Source organism: Neopelma chrysocephalum, unplaced genomic scaffold (assembly GCF_003984885.1).
Source record: "Neopelma chrysocephalum unplaced genomic scaffold, ASM398488v2 Primary Assembly neopelma1_96250, whole genome shotgun sequence".
NCBI lineage: Eukaryota > Metazoa > Chordata > Aves > Passeriformes > Pipridae > Neopelma > Neopelma chrysocephalum.
This window is the reverse complement of record NW_020924899.1, coordinates 176059-197008: the sequence shown is the minus strand read 5'-3', so window position 1 is coordinate 197008 and position 20950 is coordinate 176059. Positions and strand designations below refer to the sequence as shown.

At 45.2% G+C, this 20950-nt stretch overlaps 1 protein-coding gene across 1 annotated transcript in view; it reads left to right on the top strand.

Moving 5' to 3' along the window:
- The first annotated feature begins 30 nt into the window (after positions 1-30).
- The window catches only part of MMP24 (matrix metallopeptidase 24), a 46451-nt gene continuing 25531 nt past the window's right edge, over positions 31-20950 (top strand). The window contains exons 1-4 of the mRNA XM_027708483.1: positions 31-119; positions 2527-2675; positions 8726-8842; positions 10833-11137. Coding sequence (XP_027564284.1) covers positions 2572-2675; positions 8726-8842; positions 10833-11137 — 526 coding nt within the window. The 5' untranslated portion in view covers positions 31-119; positions 2527-2571. The remainder of the gene's footprint in view (positions 120-2526; positions 2676-8725; positions 8843-10832; positions 11138-20950) is intronic.

Sequence of the window (20950 nt, the reverse complement as noted above, 5' to 3'; positions counted from 1 at the left end):
TGTGGGGCCGCCGCGGGGCCATGGCGCGCTGGGCGCGGCGGGCGCTGGGCGCGGCGGGCTCGCTGCTCCCGCTGCTGTGCGCGCTGCTCCGCGCCGCCGCCGACACCAGCACCGGCCGGGTACGTGCGGGAGCGGGGCCGGGCCGGGCGGGGGGTGCCCCGGGGGTTCGCGGGGAAGCCGGGCGGGCAGCGGCTCCGTGCCCGGGCGCTGGTGCCCGCCGGGAGCCTTCCGGCATCTCCCGCCGGGCCGGGCTGCGCTCGGGGGTGCGGGCGCGGCTCCTCCGGCCGCGGCTCCTCCGGCCGCGCTCGGCGGGTCGGGAAGCGGCCGGGCGAGCAGCCGTGCCCCTCCTGGGTGAGCCGGAGCCTCGGTGTCCGCCGGGAGCTTCCCGAGGTGTCCGAGCCGGCACTGTGTGGTGGGTGCCCCGTTCCCGCTGCCGCCTCCGAGCGCGCCGGGCAGGGAAGGGGGATGTCAGAGGGGAGCCCCCGCGGAGCTGTTTTGGTCGCTGGGCTCTGCCCTCGCTGTCCAAGGGCAGCTAATTTTGGTCAGACCGAAGTGTTGCAGCGTGTTATGTTTGTCAGAGGCCGAGGCAGAGGTAGCAAATGTCCGGTCTAGGAGCAGTTTTGCCCCTTGGCTTTGTCTTGAGCCCTTGGTAGTGTCCGTGTTGAATAGCGCTGTGTGTCCATTTACTTGGTGAACTGTTCCATGCACAGCCCGAGGGCTGTGGTCCCGCTTCCCTTCCCCACCTGGAGCACTGCACCCAGCTCTGGGGCCACAGCACGAGAAAGGTGGGGGCACCTGCTGGAGCGAGTCCAGAGGAGGCCACGGAGATGCTCCAAGGGCTGGAGCTCCTCTGCTCTGGAGACAGACTGGGAGAGCTGGAGGTGGTCACTTGGAGAAGAGAAGGCTACAGGGAGACCTGAGATCCCCTTCCAGTGCTTAAAGGGGCTCCAGGAGAGCTGGAGAGGGACTTGGGATAAGGGGTGGAGGTACAGGACAAGGGGGAATGGCTTTAAGCTGAAAAGAGATTAGGTTTAGATTGGATATTAGGAAGAAATTCTTCCCTGTGAGGGTGGGGCGGCTCTGGGACAGGTTATCCAGAGAAGCTGTGGCTGCCCCATCCCTGGAAGTGTTCAAGGCCAGATTGGATGGGGCTTCCACTAGCCTGGGCTAGTGGAAGGTGTCCCTGCCCATGGCAGGGGGTGGCACTGGCTTTAAGGTCCCTGCCAACCCATACTGGGATTTTCTCCTGCTTTGGAAGCAAGGCCGTTTTGTTCTCCCACTTGTGCTCTTCCTGACCTGAGCCCCATTCCCACTGCTGTGTTACGTTGAGGGAAGACAAACCTCTCCTCTCGCCCCTGCTCTGAGTGATCAGGCTGCCAGTGGGAGAACAGTGCATGCAGGTGATTCATCAGCACTCGTGTGGTGAGGACTGTCCTGTGGGTCAGATGGATTGTCCTCGTGGCTGGAAAAAGCTTAGGGGATGTATGTTGGTCTCATAGTAATCCCAGTCTAAGTATTGAATTGAAGGGCTGGGGTATTGGCTAGAAGACAAAAGCACTGGGGGGGTGCTTGAAAAGTTATGGTGAAAAGTTTATGAGAACAATTTTTTGTTTGAGGTTGATTGGCATTTGCACCTAATGGTGAACTAATATTCTGTTTTCTGCTACCATCCAAGTGAGGGAGGGGAAGAAAGGGGAGGGAAGAAAAATCCTGAATTAATGCGTGTTTTTGAAAATGCTGCGCTTAGCATTTTGACAGGTTTGACACAGGGTTTTATCTAAGGCTGCATTTTAGGGGGGAGGCAGGGAAAAGGGACAAAACTCCTTGAGGAGAGGTGGCTGTTTTCCTATTCTGACAATTTGCTGGTATCACCTGTTGGTAGAGGAAACATCCATCGAACCAGAGTTTCTGCAAACTTTGTGAGTGTCGTTTTTTTGTTGTTGGGTTTTCTCTGTGTGGGTTTTTTTTTGCTCTTGTTTTACTTTGGTTTTGGGGGGTTTTGTTGTTGTTGTTTGTTGGATTTTTTTTAAGAATAATTCCTGTGCTCATTGCAAGTTGAACTTTGGTTTCCAGGGATTGCCCAGGCTGTTAAACTCTTTTCTTGGAATGATGATCCACAGATAGGAGGGGGTCATGGGCAGTGGGTTCTTGGGGTCTTGCTGCTGTGGGGACTAAGAAATCTCATGCTGGCAATGGGTCAGGGTGCACAGGAAGTCCCTGGAACCAGAGCAGAACTTCTTGGGCATTTCTGGTGCTCCAAAGTCTTAAGTCTGCCCCAGTTACTCAATAGGGATGATGACCATTTTCAACTGGCAGGTCTGCCTTGCCCTGCCAGGACAGGTGATATTAAACTGGGTCTTCAGCCCTTTGTAGGGATCAGATGATATTACCAAACCTAACCAAAAAAAGAGAGATGGCTGAATTTTTTTGGCTAGTTTGTCACTTTTTTTCTTTTGAGGAAATGTTCTGAACTGTTAAGTTGAAAACTTACTGTGGCATCTTACCATCTGTTTCTTTCTTTTTCAGGGTTGGTTAAAAACGTATGGCTACTTACTTCCATCTGACAGCCAAATGTCTGCCTTGCAGTCGGGGAAAGCTGTGCAGTCTGCAGTTGCCACTATGCAACAGTTTTATGGAATCCCAGTGACAGGAGTTTTGGACGAGACAACTATTGAGTAAGATTAACACAGGCTACTTTTGTCTTTCCCTTTCTTAATGCACTGTCACATTACCTGCATGATTATTCCAGGAGCAAGAAGTCCTCCAAAGGGATAGATTTGACTGACTGAGCCAGAGAAGTCTTGATTGTGAAAAGGTGTCTCTAACAAAAACATGTGGGCAATTCCACTTTTTGCCAACAGTACTGTTTGTGAGTGTGAGGAGAAGCTCTAATTAGTTAATGTTGTTCTTTGAACACAGATCCACTGGTGCACAAGCAAAGCATGAATCCTGTGAGCTTCTCAAAGTGGAGAACATCAAGGGTTTCATTTATTTCCATCTCTGTCTGGATTTAGGTTAAAATTCTGGCTCCAGAAATGGCTTCTGATGTGTTTCTTAATTAATTGGATTTGTGTATCTCCACAGATGCTATTTATGGAGATCCATAGTCTGAGTTGAAGTGAGCTGTTGTAGTCTGATGATGATGGTCAGAGCTACTTAGCTGTCCACAGTTGCCATTTGTTGGACTTTCGATGTTCTCTGCTGTCTGTTGACCATCCAGCTGTATGTTGGTGGAGTGTTGATAGCTCAGAAGTGTGAGTGTAAATCACCCAGGCTGGAGGGACTGTGTTCTGTAGTCTGCTCTTCAGTCTGCGAAGGGTGGTGTGGAAGTGGCTCCTTGTCTGATTGCCTTGTTTGTAGTGCCTGGATCTGTCTGCTGTTGGTCTGGATTAGGCAGCATCTGTTGACTAAAGCAGATTGCAGAGAAGGTCTAACTGATGCTTTCTGGGGAAAAAAGCATCTAATGCTGAGCGAAAGGAGAAAACCCAAATAATGAAACTTGCTTAGGCCCTGCTACTGTCCCCTTGACCTTATTGCATTAGCAGACCCTTTTAGAGCAGGTTCTACCTGGTTCTTCATCTCTCCTGCTAGGGCACTGTGCTGGCAAAAGGGACACAGTGGCACAAAAGAAAGGGGCATAAAGTAGCCAACTGGTGTGAAGTACAAAGGGGTTTGGTTGTATGCCTTGCAAGCTGCAAGAAGAGGGAGAAACAGAAGAAATTAATGGATTGGGCAGGAGGGGATCATCCTGGGCTGGGAGTGCCTCTCCAGTGAACATAACATTCCCTCTTTTAGCTCACAGGAAAAGCCCCTTGTTCTGCGTTGAGGGATAGAGAAAATCCTGTTTGCTTTTCAAATGAGATGGAGATTAAATGCTTTTTAAAGGTGGGGATTTTCCATCTGAGATCTCTTTGCCATTAATAAGTTTGTAGGTGAATGCTGAAGCCATTGAGCAAGGCTGTGTGTGTGCCTTGTGTGTGTAGAAGTTTGCAGCTGGGATGCTCATCAGTTGGAAGGGGATGGGGGAAGAAGGGGCTATAACATTGAGGGTTCTAGTTTGGAAAGGTAGGGAGCTGCTTCTGCTTCCTTGTGGGTGATGGGGGGAAGGGAGCAAATTGCACATGGGACTCCCTGCTTTAGTTAATGAAAGTTTTTCTGGAGGAAAGGAAGGTGTTGCCCACATTTTAGAGGTTCTGTGTGTGGGCAGGGGTTGAGTGGTGCATGAACACCCAAAGGCTGATGGGTGAAAATCCCAGATGGTTCCCTCTTCTGAAACTTGAGTCTTCAAAGGCTTGAGACCTCAGCTGCAGCCAAACCCTGGTGTGCTTTGCAGGCGTGTTGGGTTGCTCTGCCTCCATCTGCCCTGAGTCAGTAGGTCCATCTGTTGCATGGCAGGGTGGAGCAGCAGTACCTGCCTGGAAACTGCATGAGCAGAAAAAGAGGTCCTGATTGCTGTTAGCAGTGAGCCTGTATTTTGAACTGGGGGGGCATCTGGCTGGGCTGTGTTGGGCTGTCACTTCCTCAGACCTGGTTGTGGAAGCTGGGCAGAAGGAAAAGAGCTGACAAGGCAGGCTGCCTCCAGGGCTCAGAATTATCCAGGCGTTTGCTAAGCTGTTATTTCAGTCTGTGCTATGAGTTTTAAGATTGCAGCTGTGAATTTTTCTGTCACTTCCATCAGTGTCATAAGTTCTGTCCCTTTAAAGTAACTTTAAGAATCAGAGTGCAGTTATTATTTTCTGTGGTTTCTTTGTTAGGCAACAAATTCTGCATATTCTGTTTACACTTACTATAGAAACCTAAAGTTTTTCATCTCCACATGCCCCCAAATCCTGAGCTTGTTTTTCCCTCCAAGATCGGTGCCCGAGTGTGTGAAAGCCACAATGCAGGTACTGCCAGTTGGAGATGGGAAGGAACACCACCACTGGTGATGCTTTTTGGTACCCAAAAGGAAGGTTGGGTCGGGTCCATTCAGCAGAGGATCTATCTTGAGGTAGCATGTTGATGATATGTAGCTTCCTGTAAGGAAAGCAGGAGAGAATTCATAAACCAGCCTCCTCAGACCCTCAGCAAACATCCTGTCTGCCTGCAGCTGGGGAGGTGAACTCTAGTTTTGCAGAGCAGCTGGGCAAGGATAAAGTCCTGGGAACATGTGGAGAGAGGGCACATAGTGCCAAACAAAAGTGGTGTCTGCTGTGTTTGTCATGATCAATCCCATGGCTCTGAAGGGAACCAGGGAATAGTGTTACATGTGTTGGGAGTGTCTTGTGCTTTGTCCTGAGCCTGTCGTGTAGGTCCCTCACCTCGAGGTGCACCACAGCTGTTTAGGGATGGCACTTCCACCAGCTCAAGAGCAGGTGATGGAGAGTGACAGCTTCCTCTGTTTAGGAGAGTCTTGTGGAGGGCTTGGAGCCTGAACTGGGGCAAGCAGCTGTATCAGGACAAGAACTGGATGTCAGTGCTTTTGGAAATTGCCTGTTTACTGATGCCAAGCAGCTGGAGGAATGCAGTAGTCTATGCCTAAACAGTGCCAAGTATAAATTTTGATGATCCAGTGTTACTGGTGTTCCCATTTCAAAAAACAAGGAGGGGGAAGCTGCCATAAGTATCTGAATCTTGCTTCAAGTAATTGCCTTTTGTTGTTGTTTGTGATGTGATGATTTCCCCTGGAACACAGAAAGAGTTATCCAAACTGCTCAGTAGAGAATGACTGTCATAAAGCTCAGCTACAGATGATCAACAGCAGCAAGCTTCAGCTCTGTGATTATTTTGCCATAGGCCTGCCCTGCTGAGAAGAGCAGAGATGGCTGCATTTGTACCCTGGCCCATGTGATTAGACCAGGGCCCATATGTTTGGGAAGTAAGCTGAGTCAGGGAACCGATCCAGATAAACATTCTCAGCTTGACATTAGCTCAGGCAGTTGACAGCTTGGGTACTGCTGAGCTCTGACCAGGTTACCTGGGCTTTGTTACTTGGTTTCATCAAGGCTGTATCTGAGCTCTGGAACAAACTGTGGTAGAATATGGGGGTTCAGAGAGGCCTGAGTAAAACAGGGTTGAAAGAGGAGTTAGGCAGCCGTGGGCATCATGAGTCTTTCGGCAGCTCTGCTTTGGAAGCTTTGGCTCAAGAGGCCTTTAAAGCCCTGGGTGGTGGTGTTGCAGCTTCCTCTGGAACAGCCCTGTGCCCTTTTCCTGTACCTGGAGCTGGCACAGGGGCAGGGAATTTGCTGTTGTGGAAAGAATTAAGTTTCTTTCAGATGTTGGGAAGGAGCAGCCAATGATCCTCCAGGAAACTGAGGTGTGAGGTACTGCTGGTGTGTCAGCATAGCCAGCACTGCCCTTGTGATTTCTCTGCACACCCATGTTGGTTTGGTAGCTCTCCTCTGTTAATTTTTTGTCTTCTAGATGATACCAGTGAAGATAAAACAGAAGGTAATTTTCTGACTGTAGTCAGGGCCTGCTGATGCCTGATGTTCAGAGTACTGGAGTTCTCATGAAGCTCAAGAGGTGAAAACTGAGTTCACACTATGGCTTGTGTAGGGTTGTGCTAAAAACATGGTGCCATATCATATGACTGGAGTTTTAAAAAAAAACAACAAAATTCAGGAAATGTCTAGGAGAATACAGGTGACAGGTAAGCCTGAGATCTCTCCAGCAAAGTGCTTGAAGCGATGCAAAACAACTCAAATAAAGGACACTTGGAAAAATACAGCGTGTTGAGGTCGAATTGATATGGCTTTTCTAAAAGCAAATCTTAGATGTACTGCTTTTCTTTGAAGGTGGCAGCAGTTGTGTGGGCAAGACAGATCTGATTTCTACAGGTTGCTGGGATTTCTGAAAGACGTACAGTGCTGATAAATGTAAGGTGATGTAAGTGGGGAAGATCTGTGCCAGCTTTATATGCACAGCTTGGGTTCCTGTCAGGTACAGTGCAATATGTATAACAACTCTCATTTGCTCTGTTTTTGGTGGGGAGAAGATGACAGATGACTGCACTGAAATTTATAAGCCCCAGAGTTGTTACATGTAGGAAGTGGAATCAGGAAAGGGCAGCTGTGTGGCTGCCTGGGCTGGGCTCCGTGTGTGTGTGCTGTGGAAGAATGTTCTGGTGGGGCTGTACGAGTGTCTGTCTGCTTGGTTTTAATTTAAAGGGTGTCCTGGAAAGAAGTCTTGTAAACCTTCTACTGGTGATGGGAGATGCTCCCTTCCTGAAGGTGTGGGGCTAATATTTTTTGATGGATAAGCTGTACTTTGTTTGGGCACAAGGATGTGGACTACTTGCTGTGTGCTGGCTGTAGTTGATGGGGGAGTGTCTGCATTTGGAGGCCAAAAGTTGTCCCCCAGGTGGCCAGGGATGTGGGGGAAGCCTTACTGAGGAGGAGGGAGAGAATTTGGTGTCTTGTTTGAGAAATAGGCCAGAGTTGGCTGTGATGTTCTTCTCATGGGTGGCAAGGCAGTGGCACGTCCTGCACTGTGTTCTTAAGGGCTTTGTGTCACAGTGGACACTTTTCTTTGCCATCAGAGTGGGTGGATCAAATGCCTGAAGAGTTCCAGTGGCCGAGGGCAGTGCCAGTCTGCCTGGGAGGCTGTGGCCATGTTATTCCCGGGCTCTGCTCTGCTGTTCTGGGTTGTGCTGTGAAATCCTGAAGCATGTGGCTGGGGACCTTTGGAGACCAGTACCTGTTGTTCCTCTCTTTCTGTCCTTGTCTCCTTTTTCCCCAGCAGCCACATGCAGTGATGGGCAGATCTGTTCCTCTGTGAGCCACTTCTGACTTCTCTGGAGTGTGCCCACACCAGCAAGTGGGTCACTACTTTGAGGAACAGTCTATTTCTCCTTGTCTGAGAATCATTTATGTCGGAAGGAACTTCTTGAGACCATCTACTCCAAGCCCTTGCTCAAACAGGGACAGCTAGAACAGGCTGCCCAGGCCCATGTCCAGTTGGGTTTTGAATATCTCCAAGGATGGAGACTCTGCCACTTCTCTGGGCAACCTGTGCCCATGTTTGACCACCCCCAAGGTGGTGCAAGAAATAAGCAAAAGATCTGTCAAGGCTGGAGGTAAAGGAGTTAGAGAGGGAGACTGGACTTTTCTAATCATAGTGCCTGGATCCCTGTGCAAGGGACAACATCCTTTGCTCTTCCAGCTCACCTGGCCATAGAGGCAAGAGTTTCCTACATCATGAGTGACATCAGGAGTCAGGGGTTATGGGAAGGACCTCGTGGAATTTGGTGTGTGTGACCCAGACACTGGAGTGATCTGTTCTGATTGTTAGAGCCTCAGTCACTGTCTGTGAGGGTCGTGTTTGCACTTGTTCAGTTTTATCTAGTGAGTTAGGAACTGGATTTATTTTCCCTGGCACTTCAACAAATGGAGAGTGGATAAAGTAGGTGGTGGGTGAGTTTGATTCCGGTGCACACGCACCTGTGATTTTGTCTCTTGTGGCATTATCATCATTAAGCTCTTGTCAAGCATAGAGGTTACATGATCTGGTGTCTGTGATTCCTAAAGGAAAAATGAAGTCTTTTTGGTTTGCTGAGGTGTGGATTGCCAGCAGAGATGGGGTGCACAGCTCTGTGCAAAGAGGGTAAACCCGAGAGAGGGAGGACTGAGCCCTTCTTGGGGTCTGCATTGGCCAACCCTCACAGGTCTTCCAGTCACCCCCTGAGTTCTTCAGAATCTGTTTTCTGGATTCTTTGCTAGCTTGCCATTTTTCCCTTCCCTTCCAGGTGGATGAAGAAGCCTCGATGTGGAGTTCCAGACCATCCCCACCTGCGCCACAGCCGGAGGAAAAAGCGCTATGCACTCACCGGCCAGAAGTGGAGACAGAAGCACATAACCTACAGGTACAGCCCCCTCCCTGCCCCTTTTCTGATGGGGAACAAATGGTCTGTAATTGTTTGGGATGCAAATTTTGTAAGTACTTTTAAATTAAAACAGGATCCTGCCTGTGATGCCTGGTTAAGGCTTTCATTCTCAGAACATGGTGCGGGGGAATACTGTCAGGGCACTGGAGTAACTGAAGAGTCTCTTATCAATTAGAAAATAACTAATCAGTGAAGGCACTTAAATCCCATCCACCAATTGTGTAATTTTGGCAGGAAAATCTTAGTCAGCCCCTTTCTGTTCCATTTGAAATCTAAGGCTCTAGCCTTTAGATAATGTGTGATCTCTAACAAACCATTAAAGGAGAAAGAACATTGTCTGAAGTCGAGGTGCTTCCTTCTTCTACTGATTTGCAACTTTTTACTGAATATGTATTTTTGCAGAGGTTTTACTTCTGCTGCTGAAATAGAGCTCTTGCTTTTGTCCAGGCTTAGGCCTGCCTAGGAGATACGCTGGGGTGAGCTTTTGAAAGACAATTGCTGAATGATGCAAATGGAAGTTTCTGACAATAAGAATGTCACTTAAAATTAAAATTACCCCCCCCATTCTAGTTGAAATTACAGCCTTTTAAATTTTTTGGACGGGGAAAGGAGTTTGCAAAGGAGTGAAAATTAAGAACATAGTCATTAAGGAGAAGATGTGATGATCCTTGTGGGTCCCTTCCAACTCAGAATATTCTGTGATACAGGTGAGCAAGACTAAGACAGAAAGAAAGTCTGTGATGGAGAGGTAGAAATGTGAGTGACCAGCATGGGGAAGGTGCCAGAATGTGTAGGAAGAGATATGACGGTGTAAAGGGAGGGAATCAGGGACTGGTGCTCTCTGTTGCTTCTGCCAAGAATTCTGAGAAAGGAGGAGGAGGAGGATTCTTCAAGTAACAGTGAGGAACTGTAGAGACTGGGAGGAGGGACTTGTTCCACCAATAATTATTCCTTTAACTCAAATTGTAAAGGGACACCCTCTGTTTGTGAAGGTGTGAGAATCAGATCCTGCTTCTAACCTTTTCTGGACCTTAGGGAAAACTGGTATAGAATCATATAAATAAAACATGCCTTAAACATATGCATAACCACAGGAAGCAGATTGGCAGATGGCTCCACTGCTGCCTCCGTCAAACCAGTGGTTGTTTAGCTTTCCAATTTCAGTATTTGTAGTGTGCATTTAAGTGAGGGGTGTCTTGATTCACCACCGAATGTGTTACAGTGTCTTTCATCTGTCAATCATTGTATTAAATTGAGCCAGCTCCATCAAAGACTGAAAATTGTTTCCATGACACAGATATTTCATATTCCCCAAGCCAAGTTTAATAGATCATTAGTGTATTACATGCACAGACACAAACCCCCCCATGAACGGCATTTTTTAAACTAAAGTTTATAATTATGGGAAATTTATATGCACTTAAATGCCCCTTACCTTCCCCAAACTCTGTATCATCACCTGTCATGGACTGAGCTGCACAAAATTGGCAGGTCCATCACTCCTGTGAGCTCCAAAATATTTTAAGTAGTCCTGAGAATGAAACAGCTCATGTAAGCATAATTTACTGAAAGGTTTGTTTCTCAAAAAGAATTGTAGTGGTCAGTTTTTTTCATGTGCTGGATTCCTTTTTTTATGCACGATAACTTCAGACAAAATCTGAAGTAATTTACATTTTTAAACTAGGTTACTCAGCTGCCTACACCCAGATTGGAAAGGTTGTCAGGTTTTTAGGAAGTAACACAAAATCAACCAAGGCATTAGGAAGATTTTTATTAATAAATGTAGACCTCAGATCAGGGCCGTAGTTTTGTTGGTAACTTCCTTTGTAACAGCAGAACTTTGCGTGCACAAAGTACTGTCTGGAAAAAATAAAGACCCTTTGGAAAGGGAAACTCTGTGGCTGTATATTGGTAATAAGTCTCTGATGTATTCTGCAAATTTAAATGTCCCTTCTTTCTCATTTTACAGCGTACACAACTACACCCCCAAGGTTGGTGAGATTGATACGAGGAGAGCCATCCGTCAGGCCTTTGATGTTTGGCAGAGAGTGACACCGCTTACCTTTGAAGAGGTTCCTTACCATGAAATTAAAAATGACAGAAAGGAGGCAGATATTATGATATTTTTTGCTTCTGGTTTCCATGGAGACAGTTCTCCGTTTGATGGAGAAGGTGGATTCCTGGCTCACGCTTACTTTCCTGGCCCAGGGATTGGAGGAGACACTCACTTCGACTCGGATGAGCCCTGGACCCTGGGAAATTCTAATCACGATGGTAAGAGTGCAGGTCATCTTTCACAGCAAGGATAAGCTGGATGCAGACACACTGACAAGCTTTCAACTAGGAAGTATTTGCTTAGTGGAGCTTTTGCCTCCCGTGCAACGGTTCAGATGTTTTCTAAAACATGTTTTCTGTCTTAAATGGGAAAATAATGTTGTTGGTTTGTATTAGTTTGACTGTGCACGGGTCTGAATTTGAGGAGTGTGTCTGCTTTTACATCTCTCAAGATTTTTGGGCCTTAGTTGCTGCAAAAACAGCTCTGGGAGGGAGAAGGTGAACAGAAGAGTGTTGAAATGGTATCTCACAGAATACCTACCAAGGGCAATCAGAGTTATTCATAATGGTGAATAGAAAATTGAGAGTGAAGACATTCGAATGTCAAGTTGTTTTGATCCATACTTGTTTTCTCTGTCTGGGATTCCTTCTCCTGTCAGAGGTTGGGGCTGGCTGATTAGTTAAGGAAGACTGATGATTGGGACAACAGCTTTATCTCATTAAGCATGAAGAGTTCCTGCTTCTTTCTAACATTATCTTACTCTCTAATGGCAATGAGCACTTTCTGTTCTATTTTCAAACCTTTGATTGAGGATAGTGATGACTTGTAGGAAGTTTAAGTTTAAAACCAGAATTTCACAGTGGCCTCATAACATTTCTCTCCAATTTCCACAGTCACAGCGATTTGGGATTCAAAGTCATGTTTAAGGATATGATAAGGACTGGAAGTTTACTTGGCCTGTAAATATGACTTGATTTTTAAACTGTATAAAAACATAGTAGTGTTATTGTGCCCGTGGTGTCTAAGGACATGTGCAGAGGTGATGTCTTGCATTAGGCCAAACAGTGTAGTTTGAAAAGAAGAAAAGCTTCAGGCCTGCCCTAAAAGTGGCAGCTTGCTTTAAGAATGGATTGCAAATTGAGAAAATCCCTCAGCTCATCTTTGACAGGAAGTGGAGCTGTCAGGTTCAGTGTGGGAATGCTAATTGGTAGGAAAGCAGAAATTAAAGAGAAGTAACATCTCCTGGCATGTTTAAATGACTGGATGAGATGTAGGCTGAGAAAGAGAGAGTTATAGCCTGTGGGATGGGGAGGGGGGAGAGTGAGGAGAGTGTGGGAGGTTATAGTGTGGCAGAGCAGCAGTCTTGCTGTCCTGAAACATTAGGAATTTTTATTCCTAGGTTTGGGGCTGGAGGGAAGTTCGTACGTTTCCCTCCAGGATCAGGAGTGGCAGAGCCCTTGTGAGAGCTGCTTTTGCAGCAGCAAGGTGTGTTTGTGCTGTGGCAGTGGTCTGTGCCAGTTCAGCCTGTGTTTAGTAGTTATTTGAGGTCAGCTGTGGGGTGAGGGGTGAGGCCCTTGTCCTGGTTATGACATCCCAGGTAAGCCCACGTGTGAGACCTGGCAGTGCTGGTGTCTGGGAGAGAAGATCCTTACAGGAAGGTGGAAGGGAAGGTTTTGACAAGTTGCAGTTGTTTTTTCTATTCTCATTTGCTACACAAAAGGCTTCCATCTGGGATAAACTTAGCAAGGTTGAGAGGCAGCTTAAAGGCTGGGAGGGATGGTCCTGGGGGAGTTTTTGATGGCTGGGTAGGATGTGCTAACATCACTAGATTACATGATCACTTTTTTGAGGATTTCTTTGAGTACAGTTTTTAGGACAGTGTTTGAGAGCAATGCATACAATGAGTAGAGAGTCTGTCTTTTCATGAAAGCTATTTCTTTTGCTATTCTTATCCGTGTGGCTCTTTCAAAAACATGATTTATTTCTCTGATGTGCTGAGTGACTGTCATGAGTCGTGTCCTCAAAATGCATGAATTGGTATTTGAGGGGGCTGGTGTGCACTCTTGAGTGTGAGATTTCCGTTCCAGAGGATGTCATTTGTGTATTTGTTTTCAGATAACTGTGCTGTATAGACTGCAGGGACTCTTAGAAAGTCACCAGCGAGGATTTTGAGAATAGTGGGGTCATATTTGTCCCCTCCACCTGGGGGACGTGGTGATTGTAGAAGGGGAATTTGGTGTGTTGAGGATGACAGGGGCAAGGCTGTAGTTGGAGCATTGTAGATGTGTTGTGTGAGGAATTGGTGAGGAAATTGCCTGCATTCTTAGCCTTTGTGTGCAAATGTGAAACTGTCCTGCCCCCTCACTGTGTGACCCAGGCCTCTCTAGGGAGGAGTTTCCTTCTGTTGCACTATTCCTTGTCACTGGAGGTGTAGGTAGCTTCGGTTTCCCACCTCTGATGTTTTTATTTGAAATGCTGTTAGCAGGGCTTAAAAAGTTTCTTCTTGGTCAGAGGTTTCCTGCTCAGTTCACTGCTTTTTTTCATTGAAAATAAGGTGTTAGTGGGGACAGTATTGTCTGTTTAATAGAAAGTATTTCTTCAAACATGGTCTTACTTATGATATGTATTTTGGGGCAGTGGGGTTGATCTGTCTGGAACTGAAGAAGTCTCTCGGTGAAAGAATGAAAAACCCCTACCAGTAGATCACTAGTAGATCTCATTTATTCACATGCTGAAGAGGAACTGTTTTGGCCATTCAGTATCTGTTCAATGGTTATAGAAATCTTAAAATAAGATTGAAGTAACAATAGTATCTTTACACCAACCCACAAAATATCACTGTGTGAAAGGTTCCATTCCTGACAAGAATTAGTTGAAAGGATAATTTGAGCAACCTGCCTTGGAGGTCTCTTGGCCTCACAATTGTGAGGGTAAATCTCCTGTTTGCAGAGCAGGATGATGAAACTGGTGCTGTAGGTCCTTCACAATATTTAGCTGATCTCTTTATCTTTTGTTACAAACCACTTCAAACAGAAGCTTTGCTTTTGTTGATCTGCATTTGTTACACTGTGTTGTGGCACTTGCAGAGTTTGTCCATCCGTGTTTGGATGAAGCTGTCACTCCACAGAAGAGCTGCTTTGCAGTCTTCACTGACAGTGCAAATTATATAGATAAAAGTGAAACATTTCACATGAAATCTCATCCAGTCAGGAAAAATAAGAATGATTTGAACAGATCTTTCTGTGCAAGCAAACCAGAGGATTTGTATGTGGAGAATGTGGTGTATCCTGTTGATGAAAGCTTCTGTCTTGTAAAGATGCCTCCTGGTAATCCACTGGGGTTCACTGGCAATTTTATCAACCACCTAGGGGATCACTAGTTGGGATTTATATACTTATTATCATTTTGCTTGGTCATTATTATACTGATTTTGCCCTTGTGGACAGCATGGCCATTACTATGTCCCTTAGAATTATTATTATAATTATACTGGCTCTGATGCTGTGGGTTGTCTTTTGGAGCCCATGGTAACAGGGGCACATGCACAAACACTTGTAACTGCCTCCTCTGGCATTCTCATAAGCAAGCTGTGGAAGATTAATTTAGATAATCTTATGATGAGGATGGGCAAAACCAGGTGGGAAGTTGAACTCCTGGAGCAGCCCTTACTAACTGGGCTCATGGGATACAGAATTCATTTGTTTTCAGGTGATAGTGTCAATGGGAGCAGCTAGAAGCAGGAAGCAGAAAATCAGAATTTGAAGGGATAAAGGCAAATCAGAGAAGTGATATGGCAAACGATGCAACTGAAAAAGAGGAGAAGGGTGGTTTTACATTTAGAGATAAATCATCTACACAACCACACAGTGGATCACACAGGGGATCTCTCTCCCTTGGCACCTCGATGTCTCATCGAACCTGGCTAAAGCATAGAGGTGATGCATGAAATCCATTAACTGGCCAAATCAAGTATTTCCTAGCCTTTATATGAAAATAATAATTAGATATGTATGTGTCTCCAAAAACAAGCTGAAAAGGAATCCAGAGTGACAGAAAGTTTAACTATCCACATTATACATGACAGCTCTTACATGCCTCTGACAACTCGAACATTAGTTTAATCCAGGTTAATTACAGGAAGTAAATTTTAATCTCCAGTTTAATATTATAAATAGTATCAATAATAATCCCAGGCAAATCTTCTTCGTGGTATTTGAAAATTAAAAAACCATTGCTGTTACACGTGTAGTCAACACCACACCACTAAATCTGTGGTGTTTGCAACCCCTTATGGGTATATTAAAGAAATTTTTTAATATCAAAGCAAGGTAAGAACTGAGATACGGGGATGACCAGATTTTATTTCTTTTAGCATGCCCAGAGTCCCTAATACCCTCTCTATCATCTGCTTGTGTAGCAGTGTAGGTGGGAGTGTGCCCAAGGGCAGCTTCTTCAGGGAATAACCCCAGCTGACAAGTTATTTCTGTAGCAATTGTAGTGTAACTCAGCTTCACATCGTGTGATCAGTTTGCAGATCACAGGACTCACCTTTCAGTACCTCTCTTCCACTGCACAGCTTCACACCTGTACCAGGTTCTCTCTGTGAGTGTAGGATGACCACTGTGACGGTTTTCTAGATGTTGGCAAGAAATGCTGAGCTTTGCTTGCAGCAAGTGAACAAATCTTGCAATCATAAAACAAATGTGTCCCCCATAGATCCCAGTGTGTTCCTGCAGAAGCTTCTTTGGAAAGCTTCCTATTCAGGATTTCTGAAGGAAAGCAGCCAAAAAATGTGCCCTGTGTACAAAACACTGCCAGCACCGGTGCGGGGGATGAGACCTCGTGGGTCACATTCAGTGCTAAATCACTGCAGAAGTTCTGGAGGAAAGGGGCCTGAACCACCTTCTGGGAAGGTTCTGTCAGTCACCAAGGAGAAGAACTGGAAGCTTTCTCTCCGTGATTCCTTCACTAGCATTGTTCCAGTGGACATCTACCTGAACAACAGAGCAAGCGCTCCTGAATCCACCATCTGGCCATGGCATATGTTCAGGAACCTGAGCAGCTTTTTCAGAACAGCCAAATACTGTCTGAGCTTACTAATGGGAATGTTCAGCAAGGATCTCAATGAGAAAACTTTGATTAGGGTGGCTAATTTTGGAGCTTACTGACAGCCTGTAGTACCTGTTGGGGGGGGGCATGTATAGCTTAGAGCTGACATTTAATCTGCTGGTTAGTGTTCAAAGCAGTGTCTTCACTGGAGATCTATCTACTGTTTTCTGTCCTGGCACTATTAATATCACAAACTTTCTTGATTCTTGGGACATTTGTATCCCTGTTCCTAAAGATGGGATCCTGTCTCTCACCTCTACATTTGCAGTGGAGTTCAGTTGCACAAGCACAGGCATTTAGCCAAGCTTTGAGAGAGCCGCTCTCCTGTAACAGCTTGGGCTGTTCTTGTTACAAATCTGATGCACCAAATTAATTTGAGCTTGAACCTGGATGTCCTGGTGCTCTTTTTGTTCTTGCCATGAATACAAAGTTCTTAAAATTGCCCAGGCACCTACAGATTTTCTGCCACAGCAGCTCCTGTGCTTGTGGTCTGTCCCATTAGATCTCTGACCTGTGGGTTCGTCCCTTTGGTCCATCTTGGGTGCCTTAGGGAGGATGTCCTGTGCTTCTGATACTTGTTGCCTTTACTGTCACTTCTGAGTATGTGCCTCTCCTCACCCATCTTGAATACCTCAGAAGACATTAGAGATACAATATGGAAGGTTTCTTCTGTACAAATGCAGTTACTGAGCAATATCTATGACCGTATCTAGCTAGAACAGGCTGTTCTCCTACAGACTTTACCAAGGAATAGGTGTATGGCTTTCCCTGTTCAGATTCCTGGATCATGGAGGGATGAGTGTCTTTCAGAGCCCTAAATAATTTGACCTTGAATGAGAAACAGAATTCAAGTACCATGCTTTTCATTCTCAGCTGCTGGAACCACAGACTCGTGCTCTGGGTCTCCACGGAGATGCTTTAGGTCTCCACTCAGTTTGAATTCCACACAGGGCATTTTGCACGTGCTTCCTCCCATCACTGTCATGGTTTTCCCAGCACCTCTTACTGTTTCTTCCCTTTTGAACCAAGGGAAGGTTGAAGTGGCCTCAGTGTAAACTAGATAAGGGAATGTATGTAGCCAAATGGTGTTTGTCTTTTTCTGCCTTTCTCCTGGTCTGGTTTGCCTTAGAGCTGCCCCACCTCTTGAGCCCAAATGAAAGAGTAGGTAGAGATGGGTGGCTGGGGCAGGAAAAAGGGCTACTGTCCTTTTAGCTTGAGGATGCACATCTTGATCGTAAAACCACAGCAGAACTATTGTATGTTTGCATTCTGGGTAGAGTTTTATTTCTTCAAACCTCTGCCTTCCCTTCTCCTTGCCTTTTTCCCCCCCCCCGCTCTTTGTCATGGTTTTAATCCAGAAAGCTTTTATTGTTCCATAGCTGAATCTTTTTGCAAAGCCTTCTTCACATCTGCCATTAGTGCAAGTTGAAACAAGTGATGTTTTGAGAACGGAGTGTGATGTTTGGGGTCCCCAGTACATGAAAGGTGTCAGCAAACTGGGAAGAGTCCAGTGCAGGAACACTGAGGTGATAAAAGAATCAGAGCAAGAGGAAACCAGGGACAGTGGGCTTGTTCAGCCTAGGGAGGAGGAGGAGGATGGGGAGGAAGCATCTATAGCAGTCTTCCACATGAGGAGATCTTATGGAGAGGACAGAGCCCACACTCTTCTTGGAGGTGAACAGAGAAGGGAACAAAAGGCAACGGGCACGAGCTGCAACAAGGAAAACCCCACCTGGGCATAAGGTAAAATCTTCTTCACCAGCACAGTGGTACAACCCAGGGGCTGCCCCTGCAGAGGATGTGGGCACTCCATCCTTTTGGAGTGTCCTGAGCAACCTGATGTCGTTTTGAGATTAGCCCTGCTTGAAGCAGAGAGGTGAACTTGGTGGCTTCCAGCCATGCCTTTCAATCTACATTTTTCCATAATTCTTTAGCATTGCCAAACAGACAGAATTTTGGTTCCTAGAACTTAGGACCAAATTGCAGTTACTTCTCATGGCAACTCTGAGCCATAACAAGGTATTCAGCTTATAAAATTCTCTTCTTCTGTCACCCTTCTCAAAACAGAAATCTTTCAATATTGAGATCTTTCATGAGGGAGGACTGGTGATGCTTATAGCTGCTTAAAAAGTATTTTTTGCCAGATGTTTGGTCCTTTTGACAAACTCCCTCTGCTTGTTACACTTTTTTTTTTAAGTCCTGAATGTACAAGGTTTCTGTGAGCACTCACTAGATTAATCCTATAAACATGGAACATATGTTAGGATATCTAACAGATTCCCTAATATTAAGGGGGATGTGTAAGTAAGTTGTTTTTTTTTTTTTTACCTGGTCAAATAGTTCTTTGTTATCAAAGAATTCCAGGTGTTTCCAGTCACTTTGGAAACATTGCTGGCCGAACATTCTTTATCCTGTTTGATGTGTTGAATTACAATTGTATTGTTTTACATGGAGGGAGGGAGCTAAGAGGAATGCAAAGTATCAAGCTGTTGCTTTCTTTTTTTCTTTGAGATTAGTGTTGGTATGCACTTTTCCAGGTTGATTCTCTATTATCTGCTTGCTCTCCCCTTACCTGACTTGTCCAGCTGCTTGCTGGGAGGAAATGCAGCTTCCCTTAACCCCTGTACCTTCACCCAGCATGTTGCCAGAACCTGCTAGCCTTTTCTCCGTGATTAATTCTTGTTTCCTCTATGTTTTGCCTTGCTTTCTGCCTCATTTCTTTCTTATTTAACTGCTTTTTCTCATATTCATTTTCTATGGAAATACTGAGGCCAGCAAAGACAACCTTTAAAATAATACCAATATCAATAATATCAATATAATGAGTAACTCACAACATAGAACCCACATAATCTTTGTGCTGTTTGGCTGTTAAATACATTTTTAATTTTCTTTCTCTGATTTCTCAGGTACAGAACATCTCCATATCTAAAGAGTCTTGTTCTAACAAATGGCATTTTGAATCCATCATTGTTTTTCAGGCTTCTGACACTGTTGTTGAAAACGAGCATCAGCATTTTTCAGAGTGAAAACCAGAACTGCCTTGAAGTTACTCCTGTGTCCTTTAATGCAGAAGACATTTTATCTGAAAGACTTTCATAGAGATGTTGGAAGTCAAATGGGGCGTAAAATGTATTAAAATTTCAATTTATTCTCTCAAGCCTTTTTTATAATACATCACCAGGTCGTGCTGTTGCTCAGTACTTTGGTTTAGTCTCCAGGTCATACCTGCTTATCACTGGTTCCATCCTGTGACTGCTTAGAGAGACTTGATCCCATGAGCCAGAGTTCTCTCAAAACATTTGCTAATGCTGAACCCAGTCTGAGCAAACACACAGGCACATGGTTTCAAGAGAGGCAGCCACAGCAAAAAGAAATCAAATCAGGCAGCTTAAATCAGCAAGTTTGAGATTACAGCCCTGTCATGTCAACCCAAAGGTGAGGAGAAGAAGCACATCAGCACACGGCGAAGATTTCTGACTTCACGTTCCTCCTCTTCACCCCTGGACAGCACCTCTGTAAGTAGTGCTTTCTTTTGGTGTGTTTGCTGTCATTTTACATAGAAATGGCTTTACAGTAGTGCTGTGCTAGTGCAGGCTGGATTTTAAAGCTTGGCAGTTTGACAGTGCTAGTTATTGATTACAGCTGAAAGAGTCATCTGCAAATTCTGCTTTCAAAGCAGTGTGCCTGTAAATACACCTGATATTCACAATGGTCTATAAAGAAAAATATTACCCATTTCATGTCAGTAGTTGTTCCATACACAAAGTATGAATATATTTATGTAAGTATTTGGAATCCTATTGATTTCTGTATAATCAAAGTAAAGTACTTTGCCTCTTTCCACACAGAACGAGATACTCTGGCATTCCTAGGAAGGAGTCAGAAAGGATCAAAATGATGTGTCATTCCCTTAAAAAGGAAGAAAAAAACCCCTAACTGTGAAAAAAACAGGTCACAAGAATCAAGGTGAGCCAAAAAGTCTCTTTTTGCCACTTTTCTTTAGAAGGCAGAAACACGTGACGTGAAACAAGCCAAAATGCAGCAGTGTCTTTAGTAAACTTGCTGCCTGCCACTTGCTGAAGGGAAGAGGAGTGAAATAACAGGCCTTCAGGAAGGAAAAAAAAAGAAAAAGAAATGAATCATTGAAAAGAGTTTGCTGGTCATTGCAGGCAGAGGTGGATTGTAGCATCAGCAGGGAAGTAACACCCAGAACTCTGGATTTTGATACACCCAAGCAGCAAACTTGGGAATTGTTTAAATTACCTTTTCTCTTCTCTCCTTTTTCTGAAGAAGAGCTCAGGATTTGAAGACAGTTTGACTTCTCTGCCCAGATCAACCCAGAATCCCACTTTGAGGGGGAGGTCTCTTACAGCCCAGCTCTCTCATGTCTCAGTCCTGCTCAGTCTTTACAGCCCCATCAGGAACCTTCCATGTCAGGGGAGGACAAAGACAGAAAACCTCCTGTCCTAGGTAGAGAACACCCTCTTTGTGGCACAGAGCTGCTCTCACGGCTTCCAGAGCAGTGCTTTCTCTGTTGCCAGCACCAGGAGTTAAATATAATTTCAAACTGATTGGTAGGAAAGAATCCCAAATAGCACAAAGAGTGTGGTTTGTATTCACACTGCCTGTACCAGGACCTGAGGTTTTTTAGTTACCTTCCAGTTGTTCCACAGCTGGGTTAAAACTGAATTCTGTCTGTAGACCCTGCTGTATTTAAATACTTCTAAAACATAAACAATAGCTTCTTTTCAAGATTGATGGAATGAAAGTCATATTTACATTTTTCATGGTTTTATGAGTTTTTTCATTTCTTTGCTGCTTTACCATCTGTTTTACCAAATTTTATACTAGTATAGGCAAATACAAATTTTCATTTTGGGATTAGTAGTTCTTTGATATGGAATCATTCAGGGAATTGC